Source organism: Canis lupus, chromosome 1 (genome assembly GCF_048164855.1).
Source record: "Canis lupus baileyi chromosome 1, mCanLup2.hap1, whole genome shotgun sequence".
NCBI classification, from domain to species: Eukaryota; Metazoa; Chordata; class Mammalia; order Carnivora; family Canidae; genus Canis; species Canis lupus.
Window position 1 is genome coordinate 119,657,965 of NC_132838.1, and position 21,561 is coordinate 119,679,525.

General features: G+C 41.3%; 1 protein-coding gene across 8 annotated transcripts in view; it reads left to right on the forward strand.

The window, feature by feature from the left end:
- The window catches only part of CEP89 (centrosomal protein 89), a 73,363-nt gene that overhangs the window by 43,874 nt on the left and 7,928 nt on the right, over positions 1-21,561 (forward strand). For 7 of the 8 annotated variants that reach the window (XM_072782411.1, XM_072782417.1, XM_072782420.1 and 4 more), the window contains 3 exons: positions 13,886-14,053; positions 14,670-14,811; positions 16,148-16,237. In XM_072782411.1, the coding sequence (XP_072638512.1) occupies positions 13,886-14,053; positions 14,670-14,811; positions 16,148-16,237 (400 nt within the window). The remainder of the gene's footprint in view (positions 1-13,885; positions 14,054-14,669; positions 14,812-16,147; positions 16,238-21,561) is intronic. The other variant, XM_072782424.1, reaches the window with a different exon arrangement.

Consider the following 21,561-nt stretch of genomic DNA (forward strand, 5'->3'; position numbering starts at 1 on the left):
GACATCAGAAAAGAGTCCTTTGGGAAGTTTGGGGAAATAAATATTTTTGAGTGAAGAAAGTAGATTACAAAACGGTATGGCTAGAATGATCGCAATTTTATTTAAAAAGGAAAAAAAGTGTATGTATGTGTATTAAGGTGACCAACCATCTCTGTTTGCCTGGGACTGAGGTTTTCCCAGGATGTGGGAATCCCAGTGCTAAAACTGGGAAAGTCCAAGGCAAACTGGGATGAGTTGATCATTCTAGCGTGCGTGTGTGTCTTTGTATGTATAATTGCATGTGTATACACACCTGAATGTATATGGTCACACACACGTATACCATAAGTACATAGAAAAAAAAGACTGGAAGAATGGAAAAATATTAACAGAAATTCTCTTTGGCAGGTGAAAATTCTGTGTGTATGTCAGTAATCAGGGTTCTCTAGAGAAACAACTAATATATATGTAGGATACGTGTATAGATATTTCTAGAGATTTATTTTAAGGAATCGGTTTACACAGTTATAGGGGCTGGCAAATCCAAAGTTCATAGGACATCCAGCTGGCTAGGAATTTGGGCAGGATTTCTGTGTTAGTCTTGATGCAGAATTCCTTCTTTGGGAAACCTCAGTTTTGGCTCAGAGAGCCTTCAACTGATTAGACGGGGCCCACCCACATTCTCGAGGGTAAGGTATTACTTAAAGTCCGTTGCTTATAGAGGTTAATCACATCAAAAAATAACTTTCACAGCAGCATCTGTCTAATGTCTTCCCAAACAACTGGGAACCGTAGCCTAGCCAAGATGACACGTAAAATTAACCATCAAAACAGGTGATTTAAAATCAAATTTTAAAATTAAAAAAAAAAAAACGTAAACAAAAAAATGGTTGATTTAAATTTTCTTTGTGTTTTTTATAAAATATTTTCCATGTGTTCTATTATGAATATGCATTACCTTTGTAATGGGGGAAATAATTTTTTAAGTGGTGAAGCTCTCAGCTAAGATGTTTGGCGTGGGGGAATCAATGAGTCGGTGCATGCAAAATGCTTAGATTAGTACTTTAGTAAATACTGGTGATTCCAACTACTGGAACCCCGTGTTTTGACTATACTGTTACATGCCGCCTGGGCCAGACCTGTGCCTTACTCTTCTGTTCCCGTAGAGGAAGGACATTTTTTTCAAGTTCTATTCATCTTTATGATTTTATTTGTCTCAAACACCCACTCCCTGTGGCTGATGGTTTTTTTGTGGATGTCATAATGACATACTCTTTTTTATTTTTTTAAATATTTTATCTATTTACTTACTTGAGAGAGAGAAAGAGAGAGCTTGTAAGCCAGGAAGAGCAGCAGCGGGGGAGGGAGAAGAAGAGGGAAAGAATCCCAAGAATCGACACGGGGCTCCATCTCATGACCCCGAGATCATGCCCTGAGCCGAAACCAAGAGTCAGATGCTCACCTGACTGAGCCACTCGGGCACCCCCACAACCACATATTCTAATGCCCCCCCCCCGCCAAGATGTGAGTATAGAAGGTATAAAAACCTTCAAAAGGAGGCCACCAGTGGGAGTGGGAAGGCAGTGGAAGACATGGTTGTTGGGAAGGTACACATGTCACTCAATCTCTTTTAAGTGGAAATTAGGTGAGGGGTGTTGTGGTAGAGGGTGACCCAGAGTAGGGACGGAAAGCCTTTATGCCAGCTCTTTGCTGGGATGCTTTGGGCTCCGAGTTGATGGGTGGGGTAGAGGGTAGAGGAGTCAGGGTGGATGTGGAGAGTTCACCCTGATGGTTCTCTGTTGGAAGGCACAGTGATTGGCAAGAAAATCGTTAACGCGGGGAGAGGGGCACCAATTCATCAAGGATGGAATGCGTGCACTCAGGGGAGTCTACAGAGGCTCTACCAAGACCTGGTGGAAAAACAGACGAGGAGAATACCACAGACATGAGGCGAGCCAAGGGCACAGGGGAGAAGGGCTGCAAGGCTTCAGAGCACCTGCCCTCTGGTTGCCTCCGTTAGGGGGGCTCCCTCCCCACTCTGATAGGGCAGTAAGAGATGCACCACGTGTAGAAGGATAGTCATTAGTTAGCAGCAAAGCAGCTGTAGCACGAGCTCCTGCAATGGGGGTGAGTCTGAGAAGGAGTTTGAGAAAGAGTTGTGTCTCAGGCAAAGAAGAGGTCATGAGAAAAAGATTTTTGTTTTTATAGAAAAGGGGTAAATGGAACCTGCGCTCGATGAGCTTCTAGGTATGGTGCATGTGTGTTGTGTCTCCTTTCCTGGTGCAGGGCCGTGCGGATCATAAATATGGAGGGGCTCCTCCTTTTAGTCAGCTTGTTCTATCTGTTGGCAACCTCGCCTGGGAGAGCCGTGGCCCAAGGAATAGCAGGAGGTTATTTTCCTAGTGAACAGTCACCTGCTGTGCTGGTGGTCACACCTGGAAGCTTGGATTGTTTTTTATTTTTACTGTAGCTTACAAAGGCTGAGCCTACCCAGGATGGGTGGTGGGAGAAAAACAGGGTGTCACCCCACTTCTAAAGAAAGTTAGCAGACTTGTTTAGGGAGAGCTAAGGGTTTGGGGTGACTAGTGGTATCTATACAAGGAAAGCCTTCCTTATTCTGGCTTTTGGGGCGGGAGAAGGGTTGCTATTCTAAAGTGAAGCCAACTATTCATATAACTCATCTGTGTAGACAGAGTCTTGCTCAGCTGTCAGTGATATGCCAGCTCAGGGAGATGCCAGCGCAGAAGAGCAGCCTCTTTACATAATGCATACGAAATGCCAAGTCCTTCATCCTAAAATAAGAACAGACTCCTAGGTGTGAACAAACAACAAGGATCATTGGGTATAGTGGGGGGAAAATACAATAAAAGAGAGAGACCTACATAAGCACAGAAACTCACTTCTTTCAAAGAAAATATAATATAGAGAACTCAGAATATAGAGAGTAAGATGCCATAAAAAAGTACAATCATTAACAGCAAGATTGGAAACAATTACTAGAATCTAAAGAAAATTGCATAGAGGGGCTTAAAGACACATTGGTCGATTCTGCTAGCACATAAGGAAACAATTAGGAATGGAGAGAAGGTGATGGATGGAAGACTTAGCTGTCCAGGAAGTCTCACCTCAGATCGTCAGGAATCTCAGAAAGAAAGATTAAGGAAAGTGGGAAGGAAGACATAATTAGTTGAAGGACTTTTCCAAGTGTCCGACCACCTTGACTGCTAAGACCTGCAGAGTACCTGGTATAGTGAATGAAAAAGACTCGCACCCAGATACGCCCCCATGAAATATCAGTGGACCGAGAATGATGAGACAAGCCCATCACCTGCAAACAGATCGAGAGCTGGGATTCCAAAGGGCTTCATCCTCAGGGTAAGGTGAACTTGAAACCAGTCAGCCCTCAATCTTCCCTGGAGGAAGGCTCTTTACCCCTAAAAATTTTTCAAGGATTGTGTCCAGGACACAAAGCAAGCCCGACATACAGTGACTGGGAACCAGCAGAAGTAGCAAATAATTATAATAAAGAATCCAGATAGGAGAATTATCAGACAAAGCCTATAAAACAACTGGTAACTCTTAGGCTTAAAGAAATAAAAGCCTCCAAAATGTCTTCAGGGAACTATAAAACATAATACTGGATTCAGAAAGGAAGCAGAATGTTTAGAACTGGAAAATTACAATAACTGAAATTCAGAACTCACTGGATGGGCCTGACTGTAGATCAGACGTAGCAGGATGGTGGATTGGCGAACTGAAAAATAGGTCAGAAGCAAGTATCCCTAGGATGGCCTGGAGTGTTCTAAGGTTGCGGCATCACAGGCAGGAAGCGACACGGGGATGTATTTAACTGGGAGTGGTGGGAGTGGTGGGAGTGGTTAGAGGTATGTCCGTGGGGAGTCTTCCCTGCTGAAGCCGGTCGGCAGTCCGGTCGGCAGTCCGTGGGCTCTGCTAGCCCAGCGAGCACAAGCACGGTTGGGTAAGTGAAGAGCCATCTCAGTGAAAAGTGGAGGACAGAGTTCCTCCAAGGGAGTTCAGCAACAACAGGACGTTTAACAGGTCACAGGGGACACGCCAGTCACTGGAACGCTAGCTTCCAGGTGCTGGGGAACAAACAACCCCTGATGAGCTAGGATTTCATTCTGGAGAAAATGCCTTTCAGGAATAAAGTCAAAAGAAGGGTATTTTCAAACCCAAACTGAGCATCACCACCAGCAGACCTACGTTAAAGGCAATTCTAAAAGTGGATATACATCGGGAGGAGAAACATAATTCAGTGTTGGATGTGCGAGAGAGAAACTAGAGTAAGAAGGACACATAAAGATGTCAATAAACGTAAATGAACATTGATTCCATAAAGCCATAATAATATCTTTTGGGATTGAAAAATACATAGAATTCAAATGCACATCAATAATAGTATATAATCAGGAAAGGGGGTCAATGGTGTTTGTCTCCTAAAGTCTTTATATCACTCCAGAGAGGAGAAAGGTGTTGGTTCACTTTATTTATTTATTTTTTTTTTTTAATTTATTTATTTATTTATTTATTTATTTTATGATAGTCACACACACACAGAGAGAGAGAGAGGCAGAGACATAGGCAGAGGGAGAAGCAGGCTCCATGCACTGGGAGCCCAATGTGGGGTTCAATCCTGGGTCTCCAAGATCGCGCCCTGGGCCAAAGGCAGGCGCCAAACCGCTGCACCACCCAGGGATCCCTGGTTCACTTTATAGTTTGAAAATACGCTTGGGATCCCTGGGTGGCGCAGCGGTTTGGCACCTGCCTTTGGCCCAGGGCACGATCCTGGAGACCCGGGATCGAATCCCACGTCGGGCTGCCGGTGCATGGAGCCTGCTTCTCCCTCTGCCTGTGTCTCTGCCTCTCTCTCTCTCTCTCTCTCTCTGTGACTATCATAAATAAATAAAAATTTAAAAAAAATAAAAAAAAAAAAGAAGAAAATACGCTTGATGAAATTTGTGGAATGTCCGTAACTTCTAAAGTAGTATAGGGAAAGAATGATTAAAAAAAAAAAAAAATCAGTCCAAATGAGGGCAAAAGGGAAAGCTAGGACAAGTGGTAAAATAGAAAATGTAAAATGAAAAGATTGAAAGACAAATATATCAGGAGTAGCTAACACTAAAGAGGCTAAATGTTAAATTAACGTTTGTTAAGTAGAGCCCTGAGTGTTGGATGGTGAGCACAGTAAGACCACAAGGGAAGGTGAAATAGCGGTTTATAACCCACAGGTACCTGGAGGGACCACGGGTCTAGGAGTGGTGTGCTGTGGGGTTTTTGGGTGAAGGCCAGATTGGTCAATGCAAACCAAAACGAGCAGGGGTTTAGTAAGCTTCAGGGGCTCTCACCTATGGGCCAGGGAGGGGAAGGCCCTAGGAGGTGGAGAAGATGCTCATCACAGGGAGGAATCAGACCAGGAATTTACATTTACCTGTGACTCTGGGCTGTGACCCAAGGCCTGTGCCCTGGGAGAGGCAAGGCTCCTGCCAGCCGCACTCAATGGGTTCCAAGGCAGAGATGCTCTGCAGTGGTGTAGCTAAACTCTAACAGCCGCTGTGTATTGCCTTTAAGCTTCACATCTCCATCAGAAAGACACAGAAAGGTCCAAAGTGAAAGGGCAGAAAAAGCTATTCTACTCAAATACAAACTAAAAGAGAGGTGGTAAGTTACATTAATATCTGGCAAGACAGATGACAAGGTCAAAAAACAAACAAACACTACTTAGCAACGAGAATCGGTTGATAGAAGAGGCTCAGTCCACCACGTAGATGTTTAAATTTGTGCGCGCCAGAAATAAAAGAAGTTCCTGCCAATAAATTTGAAAATTCAGGCGAAATAGTGACATACCTAGAAAAACATAACTTCCCAAAACTGACTCAAAAAGAATCCCTGAATACTTTAGTCACTGAAGAACCCGAATCCAAAGATCTTTCCTTGAAGAAAATTGTACACCCAGATAGCTTGACCAGAGTGTTCTAAAAATACTCTAGGAGGAAATAATTCCAGTCTTATAAAGTCTTCTGAAGAACAGAAAAGGAATTAATACTACCTAATTTATTTTATGAGATCAATGTCTTCTTCATATCAAAGCCTAACAATTATAAGAAAGGAAAATTAATTTTCATTTTTTCACTCATGAATCTAGATGTAAAAACTCTTTAAAAAAAAAAAAGATTTTATTTATCTGAGAAAGAAAGAGAGCATAAGCTGGAGAGGGACAGAGGGAGAAGCACACTCCCCACTGAGCAGGGAACCCAGTATGGGCCTCCACCCCAGGACTATGGGATCATGACCTAAGCTGAAGGCAGATGCTTAACCAACTGAGCCACCCAGGTGCCCCTAGATGTAAAAATTCTTAAAGAAAGTATTAGGAATAGATGTAAACTTTAAAATGGTTCTATTAAATGAAACTGCAATAAATGCCACTCTTAGTGGTGAAATGTTGCGAGCTTTCCTGTTGAGACTGGTGGCAATGGGAGGATGCCCGCCCTCTGACACCATTTCTGAGCAACATTAACAACATTGGTTACTAAGTGATAACTAGTGCACATGGCAAGAAAAAAGCAAAATTAGAAGGTTTGGAAATAAATAATACTGTCATTTTTCACAGATACAAATCCATATGTAGGAAACAAATCTACAAATAAATCATTAGGAATAGTAAGGGACTTTAGCAAAGTTGGTAGAAACGAAATCAATTTATAACAAGGAATTGTATTTCATTGGAGGAACAGCGATGTAGAAAGTGGTATTTGAGAGCAGCAGAGGAAAGAGGGGGAGAAGGAACTATTTAGGAAGCCTCACAGATGCAAAGGAATGGAAAGATTTATAGTATTTCTACCAGAAAAATGATAAAGCTTTAGATGATTTCACTGGGTTAAAAAAAAATTACAGGTTGGAATTTAAGAAACAAAGCAGATGAACACAGGGGAGGGGAAGGAAAAATAAAACAAGATGCAAACGGAGAGGGAGGCAAACCATAAGAGACTCTTAACTCTAGGAAACATGGAGGGTTGCTGGGGCGGGGGAGCTGGGAGAGGGCCACTGGGTGATGGGCATTAAGGAGGCACGTGATGTAATGAGCACTGGGTGTTATATACAATTGATGAATCACCAAACGCTACCTCTGAAACTAGTAATACACTATATGGCAACTAAATGGAATTTAAATAAAAGAAAAAAAATTACAAGTTGACAGATTTTTGGTTTGGGAATTTGTTTCCTCATTCAGTGTGAAGATGTTCTCCGTAGCCTTCTGGCGTGCATCGTGCCTGATGAAAATCTGCTGTTGTTACTATGATCTTTGTTCCTCTGAACATGATGTATCTTTTCTCTCAGGCTTCTTTTAGTAATTTTCCTTTATCACTGGCTTTCAGCAGTTTAATCAGGATATCCTCTGGTGTGGTTTCTTTGTGTTTATTCCGCTTGAGTTTGAATCAACTTGGAAATAATTTAGCTGTTATTTCTTCAATATTCTTTTCTATTTTTTCCTTCTCTCATCTCTCCTGGGACCACTTGATATTGCCCCATAAGTCATTTCCCCCCCTACTCTTCTTCCTCTCTGCTTCAGTGGGATACTATCTATTGATAGGTCTTCTAGTTCTCTCATCTTTCCTTCTGCAGTGTCCAGTCTGTATTTTTATTCCCATTCAGTGTATGGTTTGCCACTTGTATTGTGTTTTTTCCATCCCTGAAAAGTCCATTTGAGTCATTTTTATATTTTCCATTTCTCTCCTCATCATGCTTTTTCTCTGCTTTCTTAAACACACAGAGCATCTTTACAGTAGTTGCTTAAGAATCTCTGTTGGCCAATGCCATCATCTCTCTCACCTCTGGAACTGTTCTATTGATTTTTTCCCTCTTGATCACGGACCATATTTTATTGCTTATTCCCAGGCTTGATTGGTTGCTGGATATTGTAGTTTATGTAGTTGGATGCTAGATTTAGTGCATTACTTTAAGTAGTGTGAGATTTTGTTCTGGTGCACACTTACGTTACTAGGCAGTAGTAGTTGGATTTTTCAAAGTTTGCTTTTCTTTTCTCTTCTCTTCTTTTTTCTCTTTTCTTTTCTTTTTTCTCTTCTTTTCTTTTCTTTCCTTTCCTTTCCTTTTCTTTTCTTTTTTCTTTTCTCTTCTCTTCTCCTCTTCTCTTCTCTTCTCTTCTCTTCTTTCTTTTCTTTTCTTTTCTTTCTTTTCTTTTCTTTTCTCCTTTCCTTTCCTTTCCTTTCCTTTCCTTTCCTTTCCTTTCCTTTCTTTTCTTTTCTTTTCTTTTCTTTTCTTTTTTCTTTTTTCTTTTTTCTTTTTTCTTTTCTTTTTTCTTTTCAAATAGGCTTTAGGCCTGACTTGGGGCTTGAGCTCACAGCCCTGAGATCAAGAGTCGCACGCTCTACCAACTGAGCCAGGCAGGTGCCCCTCAAAGTTTGCTTTTCTTAGGGTAGGCCCAAAGCAGCCTTTAGTCCAAGGCTACTGTGGCCCCACCACCAAGGCAGTGATACCCTTTGGAGGGTTGTCTCCGATGCTCCTTCTATTATAAGGTCCTTCCACTCTGGCTGGTAGGCTCCTGTACTACTCCAGTTCTTGATGAATATCAAGGACTGTTCTGCTCCCTGTTTCTAATGGTTGATTCCTTGGCCTTGGGTAGTTTCCTCTCATTCATGTACAGATCAGTAGTCCTCAGCCAAACACTGGTGGTGACTGCCCACCCCACCAAGGGTCTCCAGAGCCCTTTGTCCCACAGTTTCTACCTATGTTGGCCTTTCTGATCTCTGATTCCTCAATGCAGCAGGTCCACTGGGTTCAGTACTACAGCCTGCCAGTAAGCTGGAGCATTTGTAATGCTCACCTTGTTATTTCCTTCCTTAGGGATCACAGTCCTGCGTTTGTGCATTATCTAAAGTCTGAAAACTGTTGTTTCGTATGTTTTGCCTGTTTTTTCTAGCTGGAGGGTAAATCTAGTCTCTATAACTGTGTCTTGGCTGGAAACAGAAGTCTTTGTATGTTTAACATTCTTCCTTAGCCATTTATAGTTATCATTAATCCAGTCCAGCGTATCCAATAAAATAATACTTAATTTTCAATGACAGAAATGAGTTCTGGATTCTACAGGGTTTTGAGTTAAGTTGACAAACTAACCTGAAAATCATACATTGTTATGTATTCCTGCTGCACATAACAAGTGCACAGCTACCATGACACCCTCTCTGCACATTTGACAACATCCAAACTGCTGTTCAAGAAAATAGGGGACGCCTGGGTGGCTCAGCGATTGAGCATCTGCCTTTGGCTCAGGTCATGATCCCAGGGTCCTGGGATCAAGTCCCACATCGGGCGCCCTGCATGGAGCCTGCTTCTCCCTCTGCCTATGTCTCTGCCTCTCTCTGTGTCTCTCATGAATAAATGAAATCTTTAAAAAAAGAAAGAAAAGAAAACAGATTCACTCATTTCATACTGCACAGGTGTCACAGGAACATGAGATTCTATAAAAGTTTTGAAACCATTCTCTTTCATTTCTGTACTAATCTTGTGGAAGTAACAAATAGCTGGAGACTGACACCCATCTGAAGATCACATTTTGAATAGCAGTCCCGCAGAGAATACTGCAGGGATGTATACAGAATACAGTCCAAATGGCTGTTGGCAAGAAAATGGGCGCGTAGAACTTGGCTGAGTGATACAACTAAATATTCTACAGCCACACAAAAAGATAGGTGAGTCTTGGAGGCATACGGCGCTGAAATACATACGGTCCTTTAATGCACCTCTTACGCATCTTGGTTCTCTGTACGTGTGGGTCCCGTTTTTGCAAACTAAACTGAATTGTAGCAATGCATGGATAGGTGATAACACTATAAAGATAATTTTTTAAAAGATTTTATTTATTCATAAGAGACACAGAGAGAGACAGACACATAGGCAGAGGGAGAAGCAGGCTCCCTGTGGAGAACCCGATGTGGGAGTTGATCCCAGGACCCCGGGATCACCCCTGAGCCGAAGGCAGACACTCAACCTATGAGCCACACAGGCATCCCCACTATAAAAATAATTAAGGACAGTTTTATGATTGGGGCAGGACCTATGGGAATATCTGGGGTCCTGGAAATGTTCTGTGTTTTTTACATTACTATTGAATCATAGTACAGTTACCACTTCTCTTTTTGAGAATAGCCATTCTAACAGGCGTCAGGTCTCATGGTGGCTTTGATTTACCTTTCCCTGATGATGAGTGATGTTGAACATCTTTCCTTGTGTCTGTTTGCCGTCTGGATGGCTTCTTTGGAGAAATGTCTGTTCAGGCCCTCTGCCCATTTTTTAATAAGCTAGTGTTTTTAGTGTTGAATTGTGGAAGTTCTTTGTATATTTTGGGTATTATTCCCTGATCAGGTATACCACCTACAAATATCTTCCCCCCATTCAGTTTCCTTTGCTGTGCAGTAGTTTATTTTTGCTTTTGTTTCCCTCACCTAAGGAGGCAGATCCATAAATAAGTTGCGAAGGCTGATGTCAAAGGTATTACTGTCCATGTGCTCTTCTAGGAGTGATGTTTCAGGTCTCGCATTTAGGCCTTTAATCTATTTTGAGTTAGTTTTTTGTGTACGGTATAAGAAAGTGGTCAGGTTTCACTCTTTTGCATGTAGCATGTCCAGTTTTCCCAGACCATTTATTGAAGACTGTCTTTTTCCCCCATTGGATATTCTTGCATCCTTTGTCATAGATTAATTAAGCATAGGTTAATTTTTCTATCCTGTTCCATTGATCTGTGTGCCTGTTTCTATGCCAGCACCATACTCTTTTGGTAACTACAGCTTTGTAGTACTATCTTGAAATCTGGGCTTGTGATTCTTCCAGCTTTATCATGATTGCTTTGGCTATGGGTCTTTGTGTTTCCATACAAATATTAGGATTATTTGTTCTAGTTCTGTGAAAAATGCTGTTGGTATTTTGATAAGGTTTGCATTAAGTCTAGATTGCTGTGGGTAATATGGACATTTTTGCAATATTAACTCTTCCAATCCGTGAGCATGATATGTATTTCCATTTTTTGTGTGTGTTGTTTTCAGTTTCTTTCATCAATGTCTCATAGTTTTCAGAATATAGGCGTTTCACTCCTTGATTAAATTTATTCCTAAGTATTTTATTATTTTGGTACAATTGTAAATGAGATTTTTTTAAAAAAATGTTCTGTTTCTTCACCTATATGGTAATTATATGAGGGTTCCTCATAATTAGTTGATAAAATATGCAATTATCTTTTATATACTTTTCTATACTTATATTTCACAATTTAAAAATTTTTTAAATCATGTTTTTTTTACCAGGAGAACTAAAATCAGAAGTGATCAGTATATATTTTCTCTAGGGAACCCAAAAGGTGGAATAGGAAACATTTTTTTAAAAAAAATTATTTTTAAGATTTTATTTATTTATTCATGACAGAGAGAGAAGCAGAGACACAGGAAGAGGGAAAAGGAGGCTCCATGCAGGTAGCCTGATGCAGTTCTCGATCCTGGGACTTCAGAATCACGCCCTGAGCCAAAGGCAGACGCTCAACCACTGAGCCACCCAGATAGCTCAAAAGAAATTTTTTTTTTTTAAAGCAACTTATTTTGAGGCACCAGCTTGGCCCAGTCAATGGAGCATGCGACTCTTAATCTCTGGGTTGTGAGTTTGAGCCCCACGCTGGGTGTAGAAATTACTTAAAAATAGAAATCTTTAATAAAAAATAAATGCATAAATAAATAAAGCAACTATTTCTCCTACCACCTATTAACTTTCTTTTTAACAAATTGTTTTTACCTTTTTGTTTGTTTTGTTTAAGAAATATATTGTTAGAGGGATCCCTTGGTGGCTCAGCAGCTTAGCACCTGCCTTTGGCCCAAGGCGTGATCCTGGAGACCTGGGATCGAGTCCCACGTCAGGCTCCCTGCGTGGAGCCTGCTTCTCCCTCTGCCTGTGTCTCTGCCTCTCTATCTCTATCTCTCATGAATAAATAAAATCTTAAAAAAAAAGAAATATATTGTTAGAAATACAACTGAAGGGGCACCTGGGTGGCTCAGTTAGTTAAGCATCTGTCTTTGGCTCAGGTCATAATCCCAGGATCCTGGGTCCTGGGTCCTGGGATCCAGCCCTCATCAGGCTCCCTGCTTCTCCCTCTCCCCGACCTGTGCTCTCTCTCTGGCTTGTTCAAGTAAATAAAATGTTGGGGAGAAAGAAAACTGAAGTCCTTTTTAAACACTCTCCTTAGTCCAATATCTATCCCTGGCTTTCTGAAAGGAGCATTACCATAAACTTGGAATTACATTTCCAATCTGTTTTTTTATTTCTATACACGTTTCCATAAATGACACATGGTAATTTATTTTGATGTGTCTTAAGTTTATATGAATGAATTCATGCTTTTAGTATCTTGACTTTTTACACTCAATTTTTCAAACATCTCTCCATGTTGAAATAGCTATTAGAGTTTATTCTTTTTTTAATTTTTTTTTTTATTTTTTAGAGTTTATTCTTCTAGCTTCTACCTGGTAGTGTTCCATCATATGAAATGCTACATTTTCCTTAACCTCTTAATGGAAGTTTATATTGTGACTAAGTTCGCTCCCTTAAGTAGTGCCACAGTAAGATTTCGTGTATGTGTCGTCAGAGTTTCTCTATGTACATATTTTAGAGATGGCGTTGTTGGGCCACAGGGTAAGTACATTTTATAGATCTTGGCGTATTGCTCTCTAAGGTGGCCGTGCTGACCCACCAGTACTTTCCTAACATCCTCTATAGCCCCTAGTTGCTTTGCGCTGTAAACTTTTCTTTACTGATTGATTTGGTACTGGGTGAGTACATGGGCAAAAGGACTTTTTTTTTTTTTTTTTTTTTTTGGCAAAAGGACTTTTAAAGAAAGTTCTAGAATCAAAACAAAAGATAGTGAGGAAAGAAGATGAATTAAAATAACCTCAGTTTCACAGTTTTTTATCTAGGTATGTCCTCCACTCTTTGACGAATTAACTCTAGTAAGCTAGAAAGTAATAGAAACTCTGGAAAACTCCTGCCTGGGTGTTCAGGGAGCCAACCCAGGCTGAAGTCCCTGGAATTGCCTGAGGAGTGAGGTAGACCCAAACACATGCAACTTACTGCCCATTTGCCTGCAGGCAAGCCCCCGTGGCACCCAGAGAGACCCCCCCACCTCAGAACTGGGCAGCCTCTGTGAGCACGGCTCAGTCCTGGCTATTACATGAGAACTGACCAAGAGAACCAGTGAAGAAATAACTCTTTTCTCGAGTATCATTTTGCCAGAACTATACACTGAAAGTGTATGCCCTCCTTGTTCTTTGGTTGTTTTATCATAAAAGTATAAAATTACCTTAGTATGACATAAAATTTGTTGTAGCATCAGGATTGGGGGAAGCAGTTATAACTGTGTAAAAAATTAAGCGATCTTAAATTATTTCTTTAAGGAATATAGGATACAAATAAGTATATCTATCCAAAGACACAATTATGGGCAAGAAAAGGGGTTACATTGGGGGCACCTGGGTGGCTCAGTGGTTGAGCATCTGCCTTTGGCTCAGGGCATGATCCCAGGGGTCCTGATATCGAATCCCGCATCAGGCTCCCCGCAAGGAGCCTGCTTCTCCCTCTGTGTCTCTGCGTCTCTCTGTGTGTCTCTCATGAATAAATAAATACAATCTTAAAAGAAAAAAAAGGGGGTTAAATCATTACCCCACCAGGCCCTTCGGGAGGGGATGGGCAGCGTTTCCACACCCCCGTGGACTCATGTGGACCTTCCACGGATCCCCGTGGGCTGGTGGGCTGGGCTGCCCCTCACTTGCCTGGCAGGGGCCACCTCATGTTCGCTTCAGGGTGCCAGATACAAGCCTGTGATGTTTTTGTCCACCAGCCGGTTGCAGAAGGAAGAGGAGAAAGGAGGTGCCGAGATGGAAGAGTTGATGGGAAAGTTGGCACTCCTGCAAGTGCAGAAACAGAGTCTGCTCTTAGAGAAGAACAATCTGGCAGCTAAAAATCAAGCACTGGAAGCTGAACTCAACAGGGCACAGAAAATAAATAGGTTTTTATCTATTTTTTTCTTAAGCTGGTTTGTTTTTTAGATTTTTTTTTAATATTAAAAAGAGACAAATATTCTGTTTTATTTTTCTTTTCTTTTTCTAATATTGGATATAAAATGGAAAAGGATCATTGAGATTACTGGGTATCAAAAGAAAAGTACAGTAAAGGCTTTTCTGTTGACCAGCTTTAGCCGACATTTTTCAATTCTATAGTTCAACTATAGTTGATAGTCATAATGATGACCCTATGATGCTGAAAGTACTGGAAGTTCTTTCCTATGCATTTCCCAAAAGTCAGCTTTGGGTTAACTTGATTCCTTTTTCAAAAGCATTTTTTAGAACATGAGCCAGAAAAATTAATGGAGTAATACATAAGTAGCCTATTAATTGTGTTAAGCATTTTGTGATTTCCTGTTGACTTGGAGTCAATAATTATGCTTCACTTAAAATTAAACTCATTTACCTCTTCTCACCCTGACACTTAGTAGAAGATTTAGGTTGCCAAAGAATATGTTTAAATGCTAACGTACTTGCTATTTTTATGATGCAGATATTCACTATGTCCTTGCCATTCAAGCTAATGAGTTTTTTATTCCACCATTTTGGGGAACTCTCTAGGAGATCTCAAAAGAAAATTGATGTCCTCAAAAAGCAGGTGGAAAAAGCCATGGAGAGCGAAATGTCTGCTCACCAGTACCTGGCAAATCTTGTTGGCCTGGCAGAGAATATAACCCAGGAACGCAACAATCTCATGTGTTTGGTAAGCTCCCTCAGTTTCTTCAGGTACGCTGAACGTCAATATGCAAACGTAATTTTAAGAGCATTTTCTTGGGGTGCCTGGTGGTTCAGTCGGTTGAGCATCCAACTCTTGATTTCAGCTCAGGTTATGATCTCAGGGTTGTGAGATCAGGCCCCGCCTCAGGCCCCAAGTTCAGTGCGGAGCCTGCTGGAGATTGTTTCTCTCCGTCTGTCCTTCCCACCTACCCTAAAATAAATCTTTTTTTTTTTTAAGAGTGTTTTCTTTACAAAACTACTCATAAAAAGCTTCCTCTTTTTAAATTTTAACTGCACATTTTCAGATTCTCCAAATTTTAGCCCATCCTTCCCATGTGTGGGCCCAGGATGGAAATATAAGTGCAAGCCATATAGTATTTGTCCAAATGCTTAGAAGTTACTAAGTCAATAATACATAAATGAAGTGTGTTCTTTCCTCCTGCCTTGATCTATGTTATTATGGCCTGAAAGCCAGGCTCGGATTCAGAATCCTTAGACCCACATAGACATTGGGGAGCTGCGTTCATTCCCCTCTACCTCTTTCCGCCACAAGAAACCTCTGTGTACATACAGACACTGCTGTCCCCTTGACCCTGCAAGCTCCTTGCACCTGTGAGCCCCAGGGTCAGCCCCTCTAGCTGAGGTCCGGGGGTGGTACTAGCTGCCTCTGCCCTGTCCTGGGACCGTGGCCCCAGCATCCCAACCTTACCCTGTCCTGGTCTCCTAGGCCTTAATTTATTGAAAGTGGCATCTAATTTCTAATCCCATCTTTAGGATGGGTTTTCTGTGTGACTTGTGGCAAGTTATTTAACTTCCTGTGTCATATTTTTCCTTTCTGAAGGAAATCAAATGAGATCAGATGCCTTAGAAGGAATGCTCACCCTCGCTTTTTTTTATTTTAGCATTTGAAATAATTTGCAGTGTATAGCAATTCCCAGGTAGATGTTACTGTTAAATCATTGAGCTTCAAATGACATTCCTCTTGGATGTGATGCCGTCACATTTGGTTTGGTGAATGGCATGGTGCATTCACATTATCTTTAACTTTGTAATTATTCAAATAGTCAAGCTGAAAATTGATTTGCATCTGGGCACTTATTCCTTGAATACGATTAGAGAGGTGTGCTGGAAGCCCTTATAACACATCCCCCTTGTTTGGGGGGGTCTCGATCTTCTATTGGCGCCCAGGAAGGGCACCCAGCCTGCTGTTCTGGGTTCTTGCCCCTCCTCAGCCGTTGGCACAGGCTCTGCCCACAGCCCTCACGCAGGGAGTGGGGGGCAGGCGGGGTGCCCATTATTTTTCTTTTCATTTTTCTCCTTAGGCTAAATGTCTAGAAAGTGAGAAGCATGGAGTTCTCAACAAAATCATAGAAGGCAATATTCGCTTGGGAAGGTTAAAGGAAAAAGTCAAGGTAAGTGGCCATTAGCCTCAGTGGTTCCATTTTCAAATGGAAACAATGGCTTACTGGGGTCAGATTTCCATGTTTAAGAAAATGATTCATTTTGCATGTATGCATCACTAATCATTCACAGGGTTAAGCAGTATTGCTTATGGCACCAACCCCCTCATTAAATAAACCAGTTTATCTACACAATAAGATACCATACAGCTGTTTAAAAAAAAGAAAAGGGGCTACGGAAAAATCTCCAGGCTCTACCCTGAGTTTAATGTTCAGGCTTTATGCTCAAGCCCAGCATCAGTTGGTTTGGTTAGAGAACGGAGTTGACCCTCACCTCTCTAGCTTTATCCTAATTGCTCCCCCCCGCCATTCCCCCCAGTTTCTCTGCCCAAGAAAACCACTGTCATGGTATCAGCTCTCTTCCCTTAGGCCATCTCCCTTACCTGACCACCTCCCATCCCTCTGAAATGTGTGTTCCGACTGCCAGCCTCTGCATCTGCGTCCACAGCCTTACCAGCCAAATGGACTCCTCAGAAGCAGGAACAGGGGTGCAGGCAGGCTAGGGCCTGGGGGGAAGGCAGGGAACCTATGGGTTTTGAAGGGGAAGGTCTATGAGTGCATGTAGCTGTAGCGTGGGGAATAAGACTTGGGACCTCTGTCGGAGATGATTAAAAAAGGGCCTAACAAAAAAATTAAAAATTAAATGAATGAATGAATGAATGAATGAATGAATGAATAAAAATAAAAAAGGGCCTAACATGTGGAGAAATAGATTGATGACATTTACTATGTTGGAAAATTACCAACAAATGAAGCATTGGCTAGCTCTGTGTAAACAAGTGTGGTTACTGAGTGAACAGCGTGTGTATGTATATACGTACATATGTATGTAAATATATGTCACAACTTTGTTTTGTTTTAGGGAATATGCGTCCTCAATTATTTAATTTTTAAACGTTAAACAAAATTTAACATATAGTTGCTCAGATCCAAGCATATGCCCACCCTAAGGCAAAGAATAGACTACCCCCCCGCCCCGTGTTTCATGAATATTGCTTAAATAACACAAATGTCAAGTTTTTGGAAGCCACATTGCCTGTACATCTTGATTTTCAAGTGGTACAGACAGAGATGCTACCTGAGGGGCTTTCTGGTTCCCAGTAGGGTCTGCCCCATGCAACATCCCTGAGCTGTCCTGATCTGGATTCTGGGCCTTCCCCAGGGAAGATCACCTGCATCTACCCAAATTCAGAGAAGACTAGCTCACCGCCAGCACATCACTGTTTTCGTTTATTTTCGTCAGTGGCCTTTGTGGTGAGGGGTGATCCCACCACAGGTCCAGGGAAGTCATTCCTTCTGTGGGTCAGAGCAGCTCCACTCCTGTTCCCAAATGTGGGCTTTTAGGCATGATGCCATTTGAAGAAAGGGTTGCTTTGCTAAAGGAGAATTGAAAATGCTGCATGAGTCTTCCGCCCAGAACTCAGGGCAACTTATCCTGTGGCTTTAGGTGGTAGGAATGGTTTGATTTAACCCGATAGCTTTCAGATTTGTGTTGACTTCTAAAATGTCATCAGGGATTCCTAATAGACATCATCGTTTTCTGGGAATTTTATTTCTGACACTGTTTTAAAGTAAGAGAGGATATGCTAAGTTTTATCTTCAAAGTAGGCTTAGTTGTTACAATCTAACTACTAGGCAGGATAAAGAAAAAGAAATCCCTATCTAGACACACCTTAGTGAGACTGCACAACACCAAAGGCAAAGATAAAATCTTTAAAGTGGCCAGATGGTGCAAATGTGTTTTTTACCCATTTTGTACCTTCAAGGTGAAAAATTAAGAAGTTTGACAATACAGAGCATTTGGCAGTGACATGAAGCAGTGGGAACTTTTCTGTGTAGCTGCTGCGGCTGGAAAGGAGTTTAAACCATTAGTAGAGTAGAACATTCACACAGCTCACAACCCAGCCATCCCTCCCTTATCCTTTCCAGACAAGAAAACTCACAGATGTGCACCAGAAATCATGTAAAGAAATGGTCGAATCGGGGACGCCTGGGTGGCTCAGTGGTTGAGCACCTGCTCCTGGCTCAGGGTGTGATCCTTGGTCTTGGGATCAAGTCCCACATCAGGCTCCCTGCCTGGAGCCTGCCTCTCCCTCTGCCTTTCTCTCTCTGTGTCTTTTATGAGTAAATAAAATCAAAGAAAGAGAGAGAGAGAGAGAGAGAGAGAGAGAGGAAAGAAGGAAGGAAGGAAGGGAGGGAGGGAGGGAAAGAAAGAAAGAAAGAAAGAAAGAAAGAAAGAAAGAAAGAAAGAAAGAAAGAAAGAAAGAAAGAAAGAAAGAAAGAAAGAAAGAAAGAAAGAAGAAGGAAGGAAGGAAGGAAGGAAGGAAGGAAGGAAGGAAGGAAGGAAAGAAAGAAAGAAAGAAAGAAGAAAGAAAGAAAAAGGGAAAGGAGGAAGGAAGGAAGGAAGGAAGGAAGGAAGGAAGGAAGGAAGGAAAAGAAAGAAAAGAAAAGAAAAGAAAAGAAAGAAAAGAAAAGAAAAGAAAAGATCGAATCAGCATTATTGTCCCAAACAAAACGACCCTGTATCCATCAGCAGTAGAACAGATAAATTGTGATGCATCCAGAAGGAATACCTAATAGCAATGAAAATGAATAATTATATTTACAGTATTGTGGGTGAATCTCACAAGCATAATATTGAATGAAAGGAACATAACACGTATGAGTGCCTGTAATATGATTGTGTTTATATAAAGTTTAAAACAGGTAAAATTAAATTGTTTGGGGCACTCGTAGGTTGTAAAACAAAATGAAAAATAAGGAAAAGATTTTAGCAAAAATGAGATTAATGATTACAGTCAGTCCTTGAACCAACCCCCCACGCAGTTGAAAATCCATGTGTAACTTTTGACTCCCCTACTCTTGACCACAAACCTTACAAATAACATTAACAGTCAATTGATATGTATTTTATATGTTATGTGTCACCTTCTAACAGACTATGTACTTCATTGGCTTTTGTCTGTACCCCCAGGCCAGACTAGAAGCTCCGCAGGGACAGGGATTCTTTTCTGTTTTTGTTCACTGGTATATCCCAAGCACCTAAAATAGCACCTGGCACATAATGTTCAATAAATGCAATAACCAATAATCATTTGGGGAATTAATTAAATAATATATTTTACAATTTAAATTCAACAAAATCAAAAGCTGTATACAAAACAGTATCTCAATTCTCAGAAAGGCTAGAAGGAATACACCATACTATTAATGATGGGACTCTAAAGAGAAGTATTTTGAGTGATAATGAGGAATCATGGGCTTGGAGGTTTTTGTTTTTCATTTTTTTTTCTTCCCTGCTCTGGGTTTCCTGTTGGCTATTGTTTCGGAAAGAGGAGGTCTGATCTTCAGGGTGTTTGGCCTTATCTTAGGAATGTATCTCATTATCATTCATCTGGATAAGATCCTACAAAGGATCCACCCAGCGCGTACCCCCCCCCCCCCCACCAGGACACCTGAGAGCTGGATCCAGGTTAGACAGGGTGGATCTCTGAGGAAGTAAAGGTTAGAGACCTAGAAAAGGCTGAGAAAATTTGAGGATAACATCTTAGAAAACCCCAGCAAAATAGGACTCCCCAAAGCGAAGACGTCACCTTTGAAATCAGGGCTGTGTTGTGATCTGAGAAAAACAGAGCTGCAGGGAGGAGCTCTTCCGAATCAAGCTGGATTCAGAGGCCTGAGAAGGGGCTACTAGAGGGGTGGTTTGGAAAGCCTGGAAGCCCAGCCCATCATGCTGCACCCTCCCGGGAACCTCATCTCATCCCAGAGGGATTCATGGGCCTCCAGAGAAAAATAAGAAAAATAGAAGTACAATTTTCCTGCACATGAAGAAAATGCATCAGAAATAATGTTACCACAAAGATCAAAATTATAAACTATACACAAAAGTGAACTGATAGGTAGATAAGTAAGGAGATAGGTAGCTGGAAAGCTAAAACTTAAAAATAAAATAAGACAAAGAGAGGAAGGCGAACCACAAGAGACTCTTAAATGTAGGGAAAACTGAGGGTCACTGGAGGGGCTGTGCGTGAGGGAATGGGGTACCTGGGGGATGGGCATTAAGGAGGACACATGATGGAATGATAACTGGTGGTATATGCAACTGATGAATCACCAAATTCTACCCCTGAAACTAATACTACGCTATATGCACACTAACTTGAATTTAAATAAAATCTTGAAAAATAAAATAAAACTTAATAAAGCCATCAAATCGAGGAAGAAATCCTACAAAGCAGAGATAGGTGGTCAGACAAAGGCAGATGTGACCTGGAATTGACACAACTCTGGGAAGAAATAGAAGGAAAGGAACAACTGCTTCAGAGATGCAGATGAAATTACAGGGAACACAAGGAGAAAGATACCTTAAATGTGCAACAAGGACATAAAGAGAGAAATGAGCAATTTAAAGACAGAAAGGTGGAAGTAAAGATGTAAAAAGAATGCAATAGAGAGGGATAAGACATTCAATGTGCTTATTGTTAAGAGTCCCCAAAGAAGAAATCAAAACAGTTCTGAACAATAATTCATAAAAAGCTTTTTGAAATAAATGAAGACTTGAATCTACATACTGAAAGGACTTTAAGACAAAGAAAGAAGGGGCGCCTGGCTGGCTTAGACGGTGGAGCATGTGACTCTCGATCTCGGGGTTGTGTTTCTTGCCCTGCCTTGGGTGTAGAGATTACTTAAAAATAAAATCTCTTAAAAACAAAGACAGGGGCGCCTGAGTGGCTCAGTCAGTTGAGCGTCCAACCCTTGGTTTCAGCTCAGGTTGTGATATCGGGGTCATAGGATCGAGCCCCACATCAAGCTCCATGCTCAGCACAGAGTCTGCTTGTCCCTCTCCCTCTGCTCCCCATCCCCTCTCTCTATCTCCGATAAATAAATAAATAAAATCTTAAAAAAAATAAATATATATATTATATATATATAAAGAAAACCTTGGACACCCAGGCAAAAGGCCAAGTCATAAGAAAAAAAAACCATGTCGGCATCATAGTTCTCAACAGTAATGCTGAATGCCAAGAGCAATGCCTTCTATAAATATTCAAGAAAACAGAGTATGAGCCAAGGATGTTTCCATCCAACCAAGCTACTCTTCAGACAGTTTTGACCGAATAAGAGCTCCGGGCACATTTTTCCCATGAATCTCACCTAAAGATTAATCAGCTTGAGTTCAGCCTGTCAAGAAACAATTGGGCAAATTTCAGAAAAGTACTGGTATCGAGCAAAGGATATATTTAACTGGGAACTAAGACTTCAGCGAAGCTGGGATA